General features: G+C 37.5%; 1 protein-coding gene across 2 annotated transcripts in view; it reads left to right on the top strand.

The window, feature by feature from the left end:
• Window positions 1-20,041, top strand: part of WDR37 (WD repeat domain 37) — a 48,847-nt gene extending 28,806 nt beyond the window's left edge. For both annotated transcript variants that reach the window (XM_069778155.1, XM_069778154.1), the window contains 6 exons: window positions 56-132; window positions 1,494-1,731; window positions 2,273-2,414; window positions 14,541-14,675; window positions 15,342-15,456; window positions 16,835-20,041. In XM_069778155.1, the coding sequence (XP_069634256.1) occupies window positions 56-132; window positions 1,494-1,731; window positions 2,273-2,414; window positions 14,541-14,675; window positions 15,342-15,456; window positions 16,835-16,966 (839 nt within the window). In that variant the 3' untranslated portion in view covers window positions 16,967-20,041. The remainder of the gene's footprint in view (window positions 1-55; window positions 133-1,493; window positions 1,732-2,272; window positions 2,415-14,540; window positions 14,676-15,341; window positions 15,457-16,834) is intronic.
• Window positions 20,042-21,571: the final 1,530 nt, after the last annotated feature.

Raw genomic sequence — 21,571 nt, 5'->3', positions numbered from 1 at the left:
AAGTGTTCTTACTTAGTCTCTCTCTCTCTCTTTTACCTCTCTTCCCCCTGTGTAGCATCTGGAGACCAGACAGCTCACATCTGGAGATACATAGTGCAGTTGCCTACACCTCAGCCAACTGCAGACTGCAATGTAAGCAATCAACTTACTGCAGCTAAACTAATTGCACAGCAATTTCATCAGATACAGATTTTACGATAAGACTGAATGTTAAACTTATACGTAATTAAAAAATTACATGATTTCAGGATTGCAAAAGGTCGGATTTTAAGGTTTTAGTTTAACAGATGTATTTCAGCCTTTCTTTCAAAAAAGACTCACTTCATGTTTTCAAAGCTCTATGGTGCAGAATAGAATATACAGCTGCAATTACATTAATTGACTTTTTGTTCAAGGTAATAAACATGGAAGTAAATGAACTGTCAAGTAAAATTTTTGTGTAGTAATTCAAATCATAAATAATAATGAAGTTATTTTTAAACCAGTTAAATTTTTGTAGCTTAACTTACTGAGGCACCTGTATTAGCTATAGTTGCTATGAAGTGAAAACTGATGGTGAAGACTTGTATTTTTGGCACTTATTTAATTATATCTTTATTGATTTCTAATCGACCTGTGCCAGCACTCATCACACTATCTGCTGTTGTTGTCCCCAGGCTTTTCTTTAGTCAGTATTTACTGTAGACTGTCAAATGCTGTATTTGACTTAAAAGCACCAATACTAAATTGTGAAGACAAACATAGTTTATAGCATGAGCTTCTCAGTAAGCTGAGTTGGGGCAAGAGATGGCTGTATAATATGAGATAGATTTCTGAATGGAAAATGTTTGATTCAGTTTATTTGATTTGGCATTTCCATTTTGAAAGAGCAGTACAAATGTTATCTCTTTCCCATCCAGATATCATGAAGGAAAAGCCTATTTGTCTTGCATAAGTGAAACAGGGTTCAGAGCTTGATGCTTTATGGTTAGCAAAAGAATTTATTTTGCATTAAGTTTACATCAGCACTGCATGATGACTGTGTATCGACAAGCAGACAAATATTGATGTCATGATTTGGATTCCAATGGGTAAAAATACAGCTGTAAATGATCGTCTTCTCAGAGATTAAAATAGTCAGTGTCCTATTAGATGCTTCCTACCCTTAAAAACTGAAGGGGAAGAAAGGTCCCTTGATACATGTGCTGCAAGGAAACTTGAGGGTAATACAGTAAGGGGAATATAAAAAGACTTACCAGATAGTAAAGGGGACAGATGCACAGAGCTGAACAGTTTGGAAGAGATTTTAAAATAAAGTAGTTATTAAAACTGCATTTAATTCACTGGTATTATTCCTCCAATTAAATTTTTGATACTGAGTACCTGAATAGGCTAGATGCTACAGAATTAAGTTACTCACATTAAGCGGAGTGGAAGGCATTTACACTGTGAAATGTAACTTGGAGGCGTTCCTTCCCTTTTAGTCTAAATCTTTTTTCTCTTGTATTTTATAGCAAATGTCTGGAGAAGATGAAGTTGAGTTCTCAGATAAAGATGAACCTGATGGAGATGGAGATGGTTCTAGTGATTGTCCCACTGTCAGAGTCCCGTTAACTTCACTGAAAAGCCATCAAGGAGTGGTCATAGCAGCTGACTGGCTTGTTGGGGGGAAGCAAGCTGTGACAGCGTCGTGGGATAGGACAGCAAATCTGTATGATGTAGAGACTTCTGAACTTGTCCATTCTCTTACAGGTATTTGTTCACTCAGAAAAAGGTAAATTGGTGGTTTCTTTTTCTATGTGGGATTATTTGTAGATACTGAAACACTGGGAAAAGTTGTTTCTCTGGAGTATGATGCAAGCATGTACAAGACTTAAGCTGCTGCTCAATGTTGTAATGATTTCTAAAATTCCAACCTTGTAAATCCTCTGAGCATGAATTTGTGTTCTTTTAAGCTTGTGATATAACCTATTAAAGTAGTTGCTTTTAAACTGAATGTAGCTGAATTTTAGTTCTTGCAAAATGCTTTTGCTGTGTTCATGGCATATTAAGTGGCAATAACCTATCACTACTTAATAATAATAATGTGAAATGAATAGTGGGATGTTTTTGCTTTTAAATACAGTTCCAAACTTCTACAGCAGTTGTAACTAATATTAAAGTTCAGAATGATTATTACTGTTCTCTTCTGTTTGGGGAAAAAAGAAAAAATCACCAGCATTTCATTCCAAGTGTATGTGGAAATGAAAAGTCTTATTTTCATTACCTTACATGTTCTCATCTGTGATTGTAGGGCATGACCAAGAGCTAACACATTGTTGTACACATCCCACCCAACGTCTTGTGGTGACATCATCACGCGATACAACCTTCCGTCTGTGGGATTTCAGAGATCCTTCTATCCATTCTGTGAATGTCTTTCAGGGCCACACAGAGTAAGTGACAGTTCCTTCACAGGTTTTTACAAGTTCCAAAAGTACAAATGCATTCAGTTGCTAATCTGAACAAAACTGTTCCTGTGCTCTTTTTGAGGTACTAAGCTCATTCCCCTGTTTTATGAGACTGATTTTCAGAGAAACCCCTAACTCTCCTTCAAATGTAACACAGCAGTACTTAATTTCCAAAACAGCAGCCAGGGCTCTTGGTGTGATATTGCTTATATGGTAAGTCTAGACAAAACTCCGTACAATTAAAGGTAATTTAAGGTATGAGGTGGTTTTCGGCATTGGTTATGCTTGTAGTTTAGGGGTATTGCTGTAATGCAGTTGATCAAGCAGATTACCTCTACTTGTCATGATACTCAGTGTGAAATAAAGGTTACTTGTTTGGAACCAGTGGGAAAAAAAAGGCAGGATTAGTTTTTATTCTTCAAGCTAAAGCTTCTAACTTGTACATAAAATAAGAAATTAAAGTAAGGGCACTGATTACCATGTTCTGTCAAAACAGTTGTTTTGGCGTAACATTTTTAGTTACCAATTTAGGCTTTACGCTATTATACTGGCTACTATTGAATATCAGCAAAGGTAGTCATGAGACTCTACGTTACGGTGTTGACTTACCTCTCTGTTAATCAGAGCTTTGACACGTGGAAACTGCAGGAGTAACTTTGAAATACTTTACCCATGGAAGCTATTTTTTTTTTTTTTTTTTAAGATTTTGGAATGTTTGAACTTGCCTGTTTCAGAAACAGACTTCACCCCTGTTCTTCAGAATAAAATATGATTGTTAATCCTAGCTCAAAACAAAAAACACAAATATTTATTCATGTTTCTATTTTTTGTTAATTCAAATGTGTAGTTTCCATTACGACTGAGTTTCAGTATCCAGTTACTTATTTCCCTAGCTGTTGGCTAACCTATATATAAAGTAAAACCTCTTTAAATGCTCCCGCCCTGGACTCCTCAGCTTGATAAATTATTTGGTGCATGACAATCATCCCATATAAGTAGCCATCTTCTTCTGATAGAAGAATAAGCTTAATTTTGTGGTCTGCATCCTAGAATTGTTTCATACCATCATTGTTGTATTCTTCTATCACTTATTCTAGAATGACTTGTAGAAGTTGGAAGTTCTTGTGTTCATTGGTGCTTGCTGGGTTTTTTTTTTGTTTTTTGTTTTTTGGTTTTTTTTGAGCTAATTAATTTCTTTGTCCCAGGACATTTTTTCAGAGGAAGGAATGTGATTGACATTAGTGTTTGTCCACATATATGCTGAGACCAAGTGATGTTGATCTGGGCTGATGGTGCATACTGTAAAAGCTGTTAGCTGGTATTTTGGCTTCTATCACTGAGACCTATAAACTATCAGGGAGTTTATTTTTTATGAATGGAATAGACCTTGAGCAATCTCTTTGGTCACTCTTATTCCAGCTTCTAATTGTCTTCGTGTTTGTGTTTGTCTGATGTATTGTCTGTCTCCATTTTGTTCTTTGAAGGTATGAGTTTTTAGTATCGACATAGGCTTTTTCATCAAATACACTCTAACTTTTAAGAGTCTCAAAACTGGCTTTACTCTTTAAAGGCTGAGGTTGTTCGGCACTCTGTTTTGTCGAAGAGACGATTCTGTTACGGAAGATGAGTATTTCACTGAGGAATGGAGTCAGAGGGGAGTCGGGAGCTCTGTATTTTGCAGTCGAGACATGCTTTGAGCGATTTTATTTTTGGTCCATTATTGTACTGCCTATCGGCAAAATATTTTTTAATTACTCTCTAATCAACACTATTAACAATCTTCTCACGTTAAGCAGCATAGAAGAAACTATTTGTTGACTGGAAAATGCATACACACAAGACATTTTTTGGCTTTCCTGAATGTCTATTGGAATAATTTGCCAAGTTTTCAATATTTTGTTAGGCTCTTGGAATCAGTTCTGTAAATTGGATGTTACAGTCATTAACGCTGATGATTTAACGTCCTCAGCTGTAAGTTTTGACAGCCTCTTGCTAAGTAGTACCTGATGAATAGCTGTCTAGAGCTGATGGAGCAGCGCTCTCTTTTTTTCGCGTGTGCATGTCACCAGACCAACTCCCAGTGCGTTAAACCAATATAACTAGGTGCCAAACATCTCCATCGTGAGGCCCGCGTACGGTGTTTATTGTGCTGTATCCCCCAAAACCTTACTCCGTCCCGATGCTCCTTCCCACGAGGGATCCAAAACCACCACCGAACCCCCGCAACGCGTGGCGCAGCGTTCCGGTTCCCTTCCCTCCCGCCCTCTTTGACGCTGCCGGGCCCTCGCTTCTCTCCGGACTGACGTAAAGCTCCTCCCGGGGCGGGGGGGAGGCGGTGAGCGCTTCTCCGCGCCGCAGAACGACACCGGGGACCGGAGAGCGAGGTCAGCGCTGGCCGCACGCCCCGGCCCGGCGCCGGGGCCGGGGCCGGGCCTGGGCCTGGGCCTGGCGCGGCCCTCCCCGCCGGGCCGCCCTCCCCTCCCCTCCCCTCCCCTCCCCTCCCCTGCCCTCCCCTCCCCTCCCCTCCCCTCCCCTCCCCTCCCCTCCCCTCCCCTCCCCTCCCCTCTCCCGCCGGGCCGCCCTCGCCCCCGATCGCCAGCAGGTGGCGCCACCGCCCTGCCGGCCGCGCGCGGCCCCGCCCCTCCCCCCCCGGACAACCACACAAATGGAGGCTGGGGGCGGGGGGGGAGGCCTATGTGGATAGTGTCATTTCAACGTCCCTTTTAGTAGCCTTAATGAGTTAGATTTAGTCAAAATGGCACATTACCTTGTAAAAAATACAGCAGGATGATGCTGATGTCTGGAGAGACTAAAGAATCCTGTTATGTGCAGAGTATGATTTTATGAAGTTAATCGACATCTGAAAATGTAAAGCAGTTGCTGTGCATTGCTTTGTCCTATGAAGTGATGTTCTGTCAAAATAGGTGTGTGTGTGTGTATCAGCTATGAGAGATTATTTGTATTTTAAGTAAGCGGACTAAGAAATCACCCATTGTTCTGGTGTTCTGAACGTACAACTGCTTGCTTTATTAAAAGCAGAATATTTCTTACAGTCTACTACTGTGACAGTCCAAGAAAATAAATTCTCCTCGGGTAAGGCCAGAAGGAATCTGTTGTGATCAGCATATCTGTCTCGAGCTTCTTGCATTGATGCCTGTTTTCAATTAGGAGGTAATTCTAGTAGCATTGCCACCTGTATGTTAGGTTGTTCCAATGATAAAGATTTCAACTTAGCCCTTGGTAAATTCCATAAGTTGCTCATCCCAGTGCTTACTTAACCTCCCTGTTAAACCTTTTGTGCATCCCTAGTCTGAGTTTGTCTAGCTTCAGTTTCTAGCTGCTGGATTTCATCTTGAAGAGATTTGTTTCCTATATTACGAGATACTCAGGTGATGATAAAAGTTTCCTATATTCTCTTCTCTACAAATCACCAGTTCTTTTTTATAAGTTACCTATTTTGCCTCAGAGTGTGTTTTCTAATATATCTTGACATTTATATATCCACAGATCAAGTTTAGTACATTGGTAGTACTTTTGCACGTCAAGCCTGCGTTGGGTTGAGTCTTCAAAGTACATTCAGGTCTTTTTCGAAGTTGCATCTTCCTAGGGAAGTTTCCAAATCTGTAAACATTGCTTGTTTACATTTTTCATAAATACGACTGTTTCAGTTCAGTACATGACTTACCTGCCTGTGCCTTGCTTCCATAGTGATAAAAATATCTTGTCACATTTTCTTTTAGGTTTGCCGTGCCCCCAGTTTGTCTCACTTGCTTATTCTCTACTGATTAAAAAATAGTGAAATGGTGTGGAAATAAGACCAGTTTTTGCCTAAATATAAATCTTTGTTATTGTCTGATTTTGCGTGTGCACCAATAGGAATTTATATTAATCCTGCTTAACTGCTGTTAATCCCCAGTCACATCCCTCTATGAGATGTTTAACAGAGCCCTGGGAAAAGGTTACATTTATATTACCATCCAGACACTGAATTGTTGCATGTTAATTAAATTGACTTCCTGAGTTAAAGCTTCCAAAACTTATACTGGGGACTCAAATTCCAACACCTTTTTCTGAGCAGATACTGCTTTAAAATACATGTGTGATAATATTTAGCACCAGCTGTTCTCCTATTGAGAAATTACTGAATGTAGAGGTTATTGATTAGAACTCTTCAAGTTGAACTAAGGTTTTGCTCTGAAGAGCAAAATGGTTCTGGCATCTACACGGCAATTTTCATTCCTGCTTCACTTTTGCTTTTGTTTGCCGACCCCTGCACAGCTGTGTCTTGTCGGGGCTCTGAAGGCCCTTCTTTTTCCAATGTGGTGACCTAGTTGAACAACTCTGGCACTGACTTGCTCTTGCATATGTGCTTGATGAGGTTTTTCTGTCTTTTCAAGTACTTCGCATATGCTGAGGTCTATCTTGATGTGCAGAGCCTTCTAAAATGTTCATGTTGGAAATCTTTACCATTTGTAGCTTAAAAAAAAAAATAAATCTTAGTCTGTACAGGTCCAGTCAAGTACTTTACAGATTTTATACATTTGTTCTGACAATTTAGTAACACTGGAAATAAATGAATACCCTATCGGCAACAGAATGCTTATTAGCTAGTGGATTCATATACATCTTTTAAACCATACACCTCTTTTGCTGTATATTTGTAGTGTGTTGATGCTTATATGCTGCTTAAGAGTTACTTGGTAAATATTGAAGTGTTTTGTTTTGTTTAATGACCATCAAAGGTACACAGTGGTTGGGCATATGTTTCTTGAAATGCTTGAGTAAAAAGGTGCAGGACTTCCAAGTCTGGACTTGCAAATACCATCCTTCAAAGAGTAAAATGTTGTCTTCAGAAGCAGCTTTGGGTTGCTATCCTTATGTGAATGTCCTTTGTTAATACTTCTTGATTGTTCAGTATGTAGTTATGCACCAACTTGTCATGGCGATTAAATGCATTTTTTGCTTTAAAAAAAATGTAAATTTGAGCAGGTACTTTCGACCTAGCCAGAAAAAATTACAAAGTTTGTTTACGACTTCTCAAACTTACTGATCTTTGTAGCTGGATTGAGCCAGTGCGTCAAACATGAATGTTTGTTAGCTGTTGAATCCATATCTTTGTGTTACTTTCTGAGCAAACTCGGAGAAAAAATTGCTGAAAGTGGATCTTATGTTATTTCTGACAAAGAGCTGAACGAAGTGACTTATAGCATTTTCAGACTACAGCATATTCTTCTTCCTTTCAATCTGGTTGTGTCTCTGAATATGTAGCTGGATGGTGAGTTGTGCTTCATCCTGAGAACTTTGAAACTAGAGAATTGCAAATATGTCTTGCTTCTTCAACTTATCTTCAAACTCCTATGCTTGCTGGAAAGTCTGAATTAAAAAATGTAAAAATAATTAAGCAGCAGCTGATTAGGATGCTGGGCTGAATTCTGACATTTAGTGAATTGGGAATTAATGTCAAAATGGCATTCTGTGTCAAGAGAATAATAATTGCTTTAGTTCTGTGGACGCTCAAGTTTGCCAAGGTCAGCTGGCTTTCCCAGATTCTTTATTCTGCAAGATTTACTTCTCATACCTTGATATGTGTTTGTCGTGTTCACCAAGTCATGGCAGGGGGGAATTTGCCTTCTCTTCAGACAGCAGTGTCATTAGACATCCCTATTGGAAAGTAATCTTATTCTAGATATCCCCAATATTACAAGGTTGCTGTTAGGTTTTCTTACTCAGCCACATTTTCTTGGTGAAGCTAAAGCATATCTAGATGTAGTTCTAAAAATGCAAGTTTTGCACCTTTGACTAAAAGCTGTGCTAGGAAAAGGAGTCTTTTGTGCCAAACAAAATGTCACAAGTTGGATGCTGTCAGTGGACTTCGACCAGTTTAAAGCATCTGTTCTTTTCAAGATAGTTCTGTTCTTGCTTCAGCTATTAATGCCATCAGTGATGCTTTGTCTACCATTTTTCTGTTGTTCCTAATCAAAGAATGCCTTAGGCATTCACCATGTGTATATCTCTCAATCCAGCTTCTGCAAGAAATGCAAAATTTTTCTGATGAAACAATCAGTAAGGCTTGGGGAGAAAACGGAATAACTAGGTGATTCTGATATTACTGTTGGTATTCCTACCTTGTCCTGTCTGCTGTGGTTTTTTATTTTCTCTTGCATTTCATTGAAAAAGCCCCCAAACTTGGCTTTCAAACACTGTTCTGATCCCACATTTGCATGTTGCATATTCTTTAAATGAAGATTATGGCCTGGACTTTGAGCTCTAGGGTTAGCTTTTTTTAAATTTTGTGTTTCTAAACATGTACATATAAAAACCTTTTGGTTTACACTTATTACATACATGTAACAGTGCATGTTAAGGTTTCAACAGTTTTCTTAGAGTTGTTAGCAGCCTTATTAGCTGATAGCTCAAGCATCCAGCTTTGAATTTGTCTAACTTCCCATGTTGTTAGCTTCTTTGTGTATCTGTTTCAGGATGGACTGTGGCCAGTATGTTTTACGTGCCTTCAGCTCATCCAAATTACCTGTCTTTGCTCTCTTGCACAACTTGAATACCCCATTTTCTCTACTAACCTTCCCCCAACCCAGTGTTGTCACGGAGTTGTCGAAGTGCTGAAAAAGCAATCTGGAAGATAATATTCTTTGATAATTTTGTTTCCTTTATGCTCTTGAACCTTTTCTGTTGTCATTGGCGAGCTTCCTCATGGTAAAAATTGCTTCCTAATTAATAAAGAAATGTAAAAAATGGAATAAACTACTCCTTAAGCTATAAGAGTAAGTGCTTAAGATTAAAAGCCCTGTAGCTAAAAGAAAAAAAAACACCCTTTAGGTGTTTTATTTTGGAGATTGGGGTATGTAACAGACAAAGTTTGACTGTATTCAATGTTAGCCATTGTCACTTACATTGTCAGTCACTTTAAAAAAAGATGTAGGCAATAAATCTGTATCCAGTTGCTTATGAGTGCTTTAAGCTTCACTACAATAGATGGAGAGGATCTTAATTCAATTCTTGAATGCGTGCACTAAAACGTGCTATGATTTTTTTCAGATGACCCACAAAAGAGCATAGCCAAAGGCCTTTTCTTTGTATGGTATTGAGTGGAGCATAACGTTTTATAGTGTGTTGTCATTCTAAAGCTTACATAACAGATGCAGCAATACTGCAAGGATAAATGGACCTTTTTTATCCCATCATAAATGTAATGCAATTGATTTTTAAAAATATCTGCACCTTAACTAATTTACTAACTTGCCATTGAGTAATTCTCATAAAAGCTAGTTATTGGTTTCAATCCTGTATCATTTTATTATTTTAAGACAATAGTGAGAAAAGGAGATACTGGCAGTTTTCTCTAAATGTCATGAAACACATATCTCTGGAATAGACGTTGATTTAAATGCTAAAAAAAAAAGACTTTTCAGTGCTAACAGTCATCTCTGAATTCCCCCACTCCCCCTTCTGTGTTAATTCCTTCATGGTTTGTTCTTACTGTTTCTCAAGTTGGAGGAAAAAGCTCTGCTGATATTTGGAGATAAATCCACAGACTTTGGGAATTGTGTGTTTAGCTCTTCCTGGAATCAAGTGCCTTTAGTGCTTTTAAAACCTGAATGCACAATCAAACTTGGACATATTGGCGTGGTCCTTACCGGGGACTCCTGCGGCCAATGTCATTGCCCTTTAAGATGGGCAAACTGTTGTCCATATCTGGAGTTTTAAACCCAGGTTGTGGCTTCCCCGCAGGTTGCAGACTATTCTGTGTGGGGATACACTTTGTTCCTCTAAAAGAAAAGAAACTGTTGTGCAGGAAATGCTGTCCCAGATAGCTTCCTTTAGGTTTTGTTCCTGTATTTTACTACTTAAAATGAGAGGCATATTTGAGGACTCAAATTTTGCTGTTTAACTACAATTTGGTGTACATTGAATAAATTTATCTGAAAGCTCTGTTTTAATCCATTTTCTCCAGAACTTCATCCCACACACAGATTAATGCTTATGAGTAGATGCCTTTTCACAGGCATGAAAACATGTTGTCTCCCAGTGTTCAACAGTACATCCCAGTATATGTTGCAAATCAAAATGGAAAGAGGAGTGTTAACTTTTTTTTGGTGCATTGCCAATAAGGGTTCTGTGTCAGCATTTCATGGTCCAACATTTTCAATGTATTTTTTTTTCCTTTTTTTTTTTTCTTCTTCCCCTATGTGTGAAATTTCAGCAGATTGTTATGCAAAACAGTTTTGTGTCTCAGTGTGACTGGGGAGACAGCTGTTCGGCCTAATGAGGAGTGCTAGCACTACAGTATTTCTGTTGATTGAGACCCACGGAGGGAGCAAGATATTCGAGGCCAGGCAGCGGTGTGTGGTGAGGAAGTGCCACGCTGTCAGCTGGAAGTACACGCTCGGCTGCTCCCTATGACAAGATAAATGAGTTTTGCTGGGGTTTGGCGGAGGCTGAAGCTTTTCTGGAGAATAGTTGTAGCACACCAAACTCCCTGTGGGACCCATGGTTTGAAGTGTCATAAGACTGCTTCTTCTTTGCCAGTTTTTTTTTTAATGTCCTACAATACCTGTCATCTTTTTGAGTTATTAAAAACCTAATGTCTTCTAGCATTTCATTAATATGGGGTCTGATGATCTGTTGTTGACACTTTTTTTTTATAGCCAAGGGGATGTTAACCACAGTTTTATCTGGGTTAGAACAAACTGAAGACTAGTCTAAACAGAAAGTAAAACTAGCCACATGAAAATACATGAAAAAGTCTTTTAATTTTCGTGATATGGGTGGGGTTAGGGAGGCAATACTTTTGAAAGGTTATTTGTATATTGGTTGCTCTACCAACTTCTTTCTTCCCACACAGACTTTGTTCCCTTTCTTCTCACCTTCTCCCTTTAGTTGGGCTGAAATCCTGTTTTAGTTTGGAAGTAGGAAGTGGCCTTTCTTCTTGTTGCTATTTTGTCTCAGTTAAACAAACTAAAAAATGAGATGAGATGTATCTGTCTCACCTTAAGAGGTGCCCCAGTTTGGAATAGCAGAGGAGACAAAGCATGATCTGTAGTGCATAAGAAAGCCTATAAGCATAGCACTTGCTCATGTTTTCTTAAGTCTCAGTAGTGTTGTACATGTTCTTGAATTTATGTGCTTTTTTAAATATTAACTCAATGTGTTCCACTTCAAAAACACAAACCCAAAAAAACCCACCTGGTCTTTTCTCAGATGACAGTCAAGTGGTGGTAACCCTTCCCAGAGCTTTCAAGTTTGTGAGAACAATACTGCTTTTGTCTTTTCTAGTCTTGGTGTTAAGTTACTTAAAACTTCTAGTCTTGCAGTCTTAGTTTGAAAATGAGCTATCTTTGAGAATTGAATTGAGTGTATCTATAGGTTTCCCTGGAAGAGTAATGTTTCATTTTTTTAAAGCATAATATCTAAGTCTGTTATGCAGTACATCCATATAGTTAGCTTTGAAACTGTGACCAAAATTCTTGATCATAAACAGTGGGTTCAGTAAAAAGTGCTTTTGTATCTAGCCTTTGAATTCAAAGCTCCTTATGAAAAAGGCTGTTTTCATAGTCAGGTGCGCTTGCAAATAGCGCATATCCCAGCCTTCAGTGCCTTAGAGGGATGAACTGTTGGGAGGGTAGGCAGAGGACTAAGACCACTAAACACCTTTAAAGATGTCACTGAAAACAGACTGGCAGCCTTCCCTTTGCTTTTCTATCGCTTACCCAGTCACTAGAGAGAGCTACAGCAGAACTTAATTGCATTTTTATTTTACAAACTTTTTCTTAGTGTCCCCAATAATATCTGAATGAATAGTTAAACTGAAAGCAGTACAGAAAAGGATTTTATTTTCTTTTGAGAGTCTTTTTGTTTTTATAGGAGCAGTAAAGGTCAAGCTAACCTAGAGTTGGCATTCTGTTTGCATGGTGATAATTTGAAATGTTTTCATTTGAAAAATGATAAATCTAAGAATGAGAGAACTTTATGTGGTCAAAGAAACTTAACTATGTTTGACAGTGATAAGTGATAAAGGAGAACCAATATGAGATCAAAAAAGCTGGAAAGCTGTTTAAAGTTGTGGAAAAAAGCATCCAAAATTGGAGGGTTATTTTAAGACAGTTTCATAACATAGTCCAACTGCAGTTGGAATAAAAAGTATGATGAGAAAACAAATCAGGTTTCTGTGTTGGCAGCAGAATACTAAAACACTGTATATTTACTCACCTGGAGCTTTTCTATGACTTGAATTCCTTATACTGTTGTGTACAATAAGGTCTCCCAATGTGTGTGCAAAGTATGGAGACTTAATAGTGAATTTTAAACTTATAAACATTGTTTCAAATGTATTACAGCAGTATAGAGTTCAGTGAAAGTCTGAAACATTTTACTGAGGTATTTTTCAGCTTGTATAAAGAACTAGTGAGGAGAGAAATGCAGACATTAGTAAGTTTAATGGAGGTCAGGCTCATGGAAGATAAGTTCAGTGCTAAGAACATACCATCCCTATTCTGCAGTAACTTGACTATGTGAATGAGTTTTCTTCCCAAATGTGAAAGTGCCTGATGAAAGAAACTCGTGAGTTGTGGCCTTTATGTATGTTTTAACTTTCTGACTTTTGGTTCATAAAGTCCAGAAGATTAGGTGAAGACTTCTTGGTTCTTCTTGTAATCATCTCCCTGGTAGCTTAGCTGATAATGCATTAGGAAACTTGGTATCATGAATAAAGTGGGCCTTCATCCTAATTAAAACTTAATTTGGTGTCAATTTAAATTAAGAGGCTTGCATAAACTGGTCCATTGTGACCTGGCTAGTGCTAATCTCAATCAGCAGCTTGGATAGGACATGAATTCAAATTTCTGCAGAACAACCAAAGTGACAGTAACAACTGACAACTTAAATTAAAATTACTAAATTCTAAGAAATTGATGTGCATGACCCAAGTTACAAGATAGGTCATTAAATCAAATCTGTAGAAGCAGAGTTAAGAAGCCTTCCCTAATGATTTTAGGGAGAGACAAAAATGCTTTGTTAGTACATTGTGTGGGCAGAAAATAACTGGTTTTGAGTTGGGAATTCACGCAATATTAAAATGAAAATAGTAGTATAAAAACTTTAATTGGTTAGTATGAAATAATAGGTAAAAGATTTAAAAAAAAAATCAGCTCATCATCAGGAGAACTGTTCATTTGAGCTCAGCGGTGTACTGTTCTTTGAAAGCATAAAATACAAAGATAGTAAAATTCTAAAATAAAATTCTTTATATAATCTCTTCTGAAAGTAACATGTTGCACTTGCAGTTGGTAGGCTTGTTCTTGGGAGTCTTTCTCTGGCTGCCCTTGTGCATTTATAGACACCATGGGTGAAATTTGAAGACTCATCTGGTTGTGTTTCTTACTACTACTACTTGCCATTTTTTATCTGACTGTCAGACTTTGGCTACTTGTAAACAGGAATAGAAATCACAATTAGAAATTATTAGATTGCTGTAGCTATTGCTAGTGGAGTTATACTGGAAGCTCTGTGTGTGTATTACAACATGTTTAGGTGTGTGTACAAAATAGCTTTAGCTACATCTCAGACAGGTATTTTGGATCTCCTCAGTGTCTGTGCTGTGAATGACAAATGCCTGTGAGGTAGTTCTACAGAAGTCTTTGGTTGGAAAATAAAAGAACTTGACTACTAGTCTCAAAACACTTGAGAGGAAGAATTGTACTGTATGCTACTAATTCAGTTTTGGTTGCCTGATAAGCCTACTGGACGTTAATACAGAACTTCAAAAGTGAACTAAGGTTTCAAGACTGGACATGTTTAGCTCATATTAGGATCAGTGGAATATGAGAGATGCCACCAGAGTGAGTCTTCACTGTTAGGCTTCTTTTCTTAGCTCTTGGGCCAGTCTTCTTGTAAGAATATTTTTTAATTCTGAAATACCCACTTGGAGTTTTAGTATTTCAGGTTACTTTTGTTTAAACAAAAAAACAAACAAAAAAACCCCCAGCAAGTTACATTTTAAAGGAAGCACAGGAACAGAAAATAGAACTTGAAATCAGATGCTAGTTTAATAAAGAACGTTAGAGCTTGATGTCTTTCTTTTTGCTCCTGATTGTTTAGCACTGTGACATCTGCAGTTTTCACTGTGGGAGACAATGTTGTTTCTGGTAGTGATGACCGTACTGTAAAAGTTTGGGATTTGAAAAACATGAGGTCTCCTATTGCAACGATCCGTACAGATTCTGCAGTCAACAGGTAAGCAGATCTCTGAGTTACTATTTTTCTTAATTAATGTTTTCTTAATTAATTCTTAATTTCTCTCATACATAGGAAAGGTTCAAAGCTGTGCCAGGGCAAGTTTAAACTGGACATTAGGAAGCATTTCTTTAACAAGAGGCTTGTCAAACACTGGAACAGGCTTCCTAGAGAGGTGGTTGATGCCCCAAGCCACTCAGTGTTTACGAGATATTTGGACAATGCCCTTAATAACATGCTTTAACTTTTGGTCAGGCAGTTGCACTAGATGATTGTTGTAGGTCCCTTCCAACTGAATTGGTCTCTTCTATTAATTCAGTGAATATATATTAATTTTAGTCGCTAAAATTAAAGTTGAGACTTGTGAGATTCTGCAAAAGGTCTGAAGTGGTTTTATAAAATGCAGGTGTAGTCAACATAAATTTTCAGTAATTACATAGTATTGCTTTTCTGAGATTTTTTTTACACGGGGTGCAGATGTTAAGACTGTTTGAGCATCTAGTACAATAGAAAACACCTTAATGGTTTAATGCTTTTTTAAATTGTGAAATCTAATCAGGAAAAATTCAGCTGTATCACTTCCCATGAGCTTAAACTTGTACTGTCAAGTTTTATTTGCCAGACTCACTGTTTTGTATGTAACCTACTTTTGTCTCTTCTGTGCAGGATTAACGTATGTGTTGGCCAAAGAATTATCGCCCTTCCACATGACAACCGACAGGTTAGATTATTTGACATGTCAGGAGTGCGATTAGCACGTCTCCCTCGCAGTAATAGACAGGTAACTGAATATTTATAGCCTTCAAGTATGTCTGTTCTTGTTTCATAAAAGATTAAAAGTAGGATTTGGTCTCCGTAGTTTAAAAGCTGAGCAAATGCTGAAAGACACTTGTCTATCCAAATATGCTGTTGTTAGTTATTGAAAATGACCAACATGCAAAGAAGTACCATATTTTGAATTTTTTTTAATTGGAAGTGGAAATGATGTTTCAAGTGGATTTCATCATAATTTTTCTCCTCTCTAAAGTGAAACTAATGTCTGCCTTCTCTATGAAATGGAAAAAATGTGTAAGAGCATTTCAAATGTGTTTTAATGTCTTGATGTGAATCATGTCACTCACTAGGAGGTTTAATTTTGTTTTTTTCAATTACACAGTGTTATATAAAGAAACATAAAAGGAAAAAAGTGGGGGTCAGTTTTGTGAGCTCACCTTGTATGATTTGGTGGTAAATCTTATTTTTTCCTTCCTTGCTCATGCACGTCCATTCTTGATATTTGGTACCACGTAGTAAACCATCCTTGCTGCAGCCATCAGATTTTGTGCATTTGTGGTGCTATTTGGCATGGCAAGCATCACTAATGGAGTAAATTATACTAAGTGAAATTAGTCAGATTATGCCACTTCAGTAGGCTTTTTTGGGTGGATTCAGCAGCTCTTGACAGAATTTAGGAAGGGGTTTTAAGACTTACTTAGTCTTTTTTAGTCTTTTTCTAGTTTAGTTTTTTTTAGTCTATTGTTTAGTCCTGATTTTTCTTTTTTTTTTCTTTTTTCTTTTTTTTTTCCTTAATATTTCCATTCAGGCTGACACTACTGAAATCATGGCAAATTTTTATTTGGAACTTAAATGTTGGTCAGAACCCTCTGTGGGGCATTTTTGTTACTATTGGACTTGAACAATAGATAAGGCATTGCTTTTCCTCAGTATGACATTCTTCCTGCTGTAGTATTATCCTTTCTGAATTATGAACATGATGGACACTTAATTTTGCAGGTTTATAACAAAGTAGTTGTCAGCAAGTAGTTCAATATTTTAAGATTGCTTTTATAAATAAAAATGCTAAAATCAAAATTCAGTTTGCTTTTGTAAATAAAATGTAATTAGATAGCAAACATACTTTGGAAAACTCAAAAGTTTTGGTGCACGTGTTTGTATGCTTCTGTCATTATGGATCTGGTGCTGGTATTAAGGAGTCTCATCGTTATAAAGATTTTTACCTTGCAGATGAAGATAACAATGACCTCTAGGTTTCTCAAGTACCGTTTTTGAAAACTAGTGTGAGCATTAGCAAGTTTGCATTTTGAGTCGCACTAACTTGTTGACACAGAAGCTTTCAAAATACCTTGTAAGTAATACTGCTATCTCCCATACTGTCGCAGGGCCACAGAAGAATGGTATGCTGCTCAGCATGGAGTGAGGACCATCCAATATGTAACCTCTTCACATGTGGATTTGATCGTCAGGCTATTGGTTGGAACATCAACATCCCTGCTTTGTTACAAGAAAAATGAAATGGCTGGATAATTTTTGCATTTTATGTTGCCATGGACTTCTACACTTTCGCAGACTTTTCTGAACACTGGTCTGCTGTCGCTGTAAAAGCTCTTCCTTAAGTGGAGACTTTAGCAAATGTTGTTCTTGTTCCCACATTGTGCACAGTTTGCATGAATTGTACAGAAAATGTGATTTTTTTAAAATTAGTTTGTCTTGTGTATGAACTTTTATATTTTGGCATCCACTGGTCAATATGTTCACTGTTGCATAGAGCACATAAATGTTCATAAGTTATTTAGCATTTAATAGATACACAGTAGGGCATTACATTTGTGACATAAATGTGAAACCTAATTAACGTAGAGAGTGCATAGCAGTCTGTTACATTTTTCCATGACTCTACATATCTGCCTTCTGTTAAAAAGAATCTGCAGGGCTAAAACTTTGAAATGAAGTGTGAATTTCACTAGTTGTATGATTGTAAACATTTTCCTGTTTGCATCTGATTTGGAATACTTTTTTTTAGTGCTGCAGTATAGTGCAACTTCAACTGCATTTTTATTCCAGTTACTGGAGAAATAGTAGATTTGAGAAGGAAAATGCAAGCAACTTGTAGTGAATATAGATTGCCAGGTTTATTTGGAATGCTTTTTGTACTTTTGCTTCTGAAAAAGAAAAATATTCATTCTGCCCTTCGTATATAAAGTGATTCTAAAATCTCATGGCGTTTCATACTAGCAAAAATCCAAAACTATGATTCTAATCACTGAAATCTAGTCAAGCAAATTTTGAAGCACTTTAGTTTATAGCTATTGTTATAAACCATTTATGAAAGTTTGACTTTACCAGTGAATGTCAGCTGACCTTTGTAAGAAGGATTGCTTCTTTTTGGTGATCTGCCCAGAAAGGAAATAGTTTTTTGGGGGTTTGGGTTTTTTTTTTTAATATACCTAAAGTGAGCATACTTTTAATTGTGTTCACTTCCCATATTTTTACTTTGAGCCAGCAATACAAAGTAAATGAGTACTACCTCAGAAACGAATGTTGGTCAAGATGCATTGAATCTCTCTGTAGCCTAGAAAAAAGCACTTTTGGTCTCTGGCTGAAGTACTATCTCTGACATGAGAGGAAAGACAATCATGCTAAATGTGATCCTTAAGATAATTAACACTTAAAGCTAATGGAGCAATACGATAAGTAAACATCATCTGTCACCTTTCTGTTCTCAGCTGTGGCAAGGGCTGCTGCAGTCCCTATTCTGTTCCAAAAGGGGGTAATTAACATAGGTCTCCCTTCTTTCTCCCAAATGACCTTACTCTGGTTTTGCTCCTCACTATGCTTAGCCTTTTTTGCACTGGCAGTGGGGTGTTATACCACAGCTGCTGATTATATAAGTAAATATAGGTGGCAGCTGATATCTCTGGAAGAAGAAAAAGGCTGCTTCAGACAGACACTTCTTTTTAGCTAAAGGGAGATACTGCCCCTAACTGTCTGACATATCACAGTATAAGATGAAGGGTGAGGGTAAGCTGAGGGTGTGCTCTTAAGATGGGAATCATGGAGTTTATGGTGAGTTGGCATAAGTATTAGGAACGTTTTATCTCATCATTATGATTTCATGAAACTATAGCTGTGCTCATGTCCTCTACAGCACTGTCTATAATGACATTAAAATGGATATGTTAACTGGTTCTTCTCTTAACTAACATAAAATGCCATTGGAGTGCAATGGGGTGATGAATGCATCATTGAGTAATTGTAGGGTAACTGGGGTCCTAGACATTGTTTTGGAGCATAACATTAAGGAAGCTCAAGGTATTTAATGGAGAATATATGTAGTGTCTTTATAGTACAGGTCATCATAGTAGCTTGATCCCTTGGTGTTTTTTTTCTGGTTTTTGTTTTGTTGTTTTTTTTTTTTGAGTTGGGTTTGGGTTGTTTTTTTGTTTTGGTTTTTTTTTTTGAGATACAAGATATATACAGAATTGTACTGAAGTAATCTTGAAATACCAAAACTAGTGAGGTTGGAGAAAACAGCTGCAGAGTTTTAAGTCTTCTGATAACAAGGGTTAAAGGATGGTGTCAAAGTTTATTTTAACTTTTGGGGGGGGGTGTTAACTCTTGGGTAAAGCCATTTGATGTTGGGTTGCAGGTTTTATTCTTTAAGAAAAAAGATTCACTTTTTGTTTTAGTTGGTAATAGAGAGAACTTTAAACAGGTTGATGCTGTTTAAAAAAGAGAAAAATGTCTCTCCAGCCAGTAGAAACAGTTTCTCCAGCATGACCTGCATGTAGGATCTTGAGCAATGACTATCCTTTTATTACCTGAGGTGGAGGAGAGGACAACTGGTTTTGGTCCTGCTAAATTGTCTGTTACAGCTTCTCTAATACATATGTAATACAGGACCACTAGACTCTATGCAGTTTAATCATCATTGCTGCAAACTTTTTATATCACCAGAGGGACCATCCTCTGGCACCAGGAATGGGATGATTACATGCTTTCACTTTGAAAAAAATCAGCCAAACAAGGTGCTAGAGCCACGTTCTTATGAGCAGGCTAATACTTAAATCAGCTAAACACTTAACTATTGCTTAGCTTAATTTTATATACTGTACCGAAGGTTAAGCTGAGGCTGCCATTCCCCTTGAAGTGAATCACACATGAGCAATGGTAGTGAATAATACTACATTGACTAAATATATGGAAAACATTTCATGGCTTTGAATGTTCTAAACGTGTTTTTCAGCACTGAACAATGTCCAGCATTTCAAAAAATGGAGGAGAGTTGCAGTTACAGTTTCAGTATTGTGCAGAATTTCACGGAAAACTCATCACTGGGCAAAATCAAGCTTTTATGTCTTTCTCTCAAGCAATGCACATCAGTTTTCACAAGGTTTGTGTATACCTTACAGTCAGAAAGATCTGGAATGAAACATCTTATTTGTTGCCTAAATCTGTGAAAACTACCTTTTTGGAAAAAGAATTTATAAGTTATGTGGAACCACTTTTTATTATTCTACTAATTTGTTTTTAGATGTAAAATGTTTTTCTTCATTATGATTCAAAACGCATTAAAACATTCAACAATTTTTTTTTTGCAAGTTGCTGTTCTTCTGTGTTGCGTTAAGTTTGCTATTAATCTTATTATTTCATTTTGTTAGTAGTCAAAGGATCTTCCTGTCCACTTTCCACTCTTTTCTACTCAAAGTTTGTTTCCAAGGCATTGGTGGGTACAGTTCTTCTGGAAGAAGGCCAGGTCTCTCCTTTACAGTAGGACCTCTGTAGCACAAATGGTCGTGCTGCCGGTAAAGTCTATAGACTGAAAAGGTGCTCAGACCTGCATTTATACTGTATGTGTATTCCAGTTCTGTATGGAAAAAAAATTGTAATTATTTTGTTATGCAGATTATGCAAAAGTCTCCATGTGACTTTTCACAGTGCTCTATAAATCCATATTTTAAATGAAACCTAAACCAGTTTTTATACATTTAGAATACAGCAAAAGTATTGCAAAACTTCTCTCAAGGGGGAACCCCGCCATCAGTTTTTCTGTAAGTTAAAATAAAGGATGTTTGCTTGTTGCACCCATATTATTCAAAACATAAAGCTTTGCAATGTTGAAATAAATCCCCAAAAGCTCCGTGTTGTAGTAAGCTATGCCATTGGGTTTCGGATGCCTAGGCGGAGTGCTGCCTAGCCAGTACCTGAGTGCAGAACATTGCTTTATGCATACTATATTTTCCTTCAGTGTGCTTTAGGATCCCTTATTGCCTCATTTCAAATCCTCAAGAGCTTGTGCTCTGGAAAACTATTATTAATCAATGTCTCTGGTGATACGGACCAGAAATAAAAGACCAAGGTTACAAGGTGGCAAAACTGATGCGAGGGCTTACTTGAGATAACATGCCAAACCTTGTTTATTAGTTGATTTTAATTGAGGGATTTAAATCAAGTCAGGGCTTATTGCAACTGATTTAAACTTGTGATGCTTGTAACCTGCTTAAATCTTTTAATGACCTAAGTTACATACCTTTTACAAAGGCCATTTCTGTTCATCTTTTGGGGGGGAGGGGACTTGAAGATGACTATGTGTTGAAGCCTAGATTTTTTTTTTTTTTTAAACCTATGAGTAAATAAAGTGCACAAATAAGTGGTTTCAGTAGGATGTCTGTGTTCTAACCTGAAGATGAACTGCAGAAGAACCACTCTGTCATGCATCACAGTTTGCTCTTTAGACTGGCATAGAAATTTTATTTAATCCTCCACTGAGACCAAAGTGTGTCACTGAAAAATTATTCAGCCTTGTGATATTTTAAAGTAGTGTTGTTACCTTTTCTAATTCCCACAGGTCATAGTTTTTGGAACATAAGTAATTTGCAGGAGTTTACAGAGGAAATCCCATTTAATTCAGACTGTAAATCCTGGTCAAAATGTACCAGTGACTGGGAGAGGCATCATACTGGAGAAGTCTGGGTTTTTGCAGATGTGCTGTGGATGCTGCTTGTCAGTGTCCTCTGAGTGAGAACAGCCATTAGTACCAGGACATGCCATTTCTCCGTAGCGAAGAGGTGAGGCTGGTGAGCATTTGCAGCACCTAATCCAAGTGCCTGAATTAGCAG

The sequence above is a fragment of the Haliaeetus albicilla genome, chromosome 2 (assembly GCF_947461875.1).
Source record: "Haliaeetus albicilla chromosome 2, bHalAlb1.1, whole genome shotgun sequence".
In the NCBI taxonomy this organism is placed as follows: Eukaryota; Metazoa; Chordata; class Aves; order Accipitriformes; family Accipitridae; genus Haliaeetus; species Haliaeetus albicilla.
This window is presented reverse-complemented; position numbering and strand designations above follow the sequence as displayed.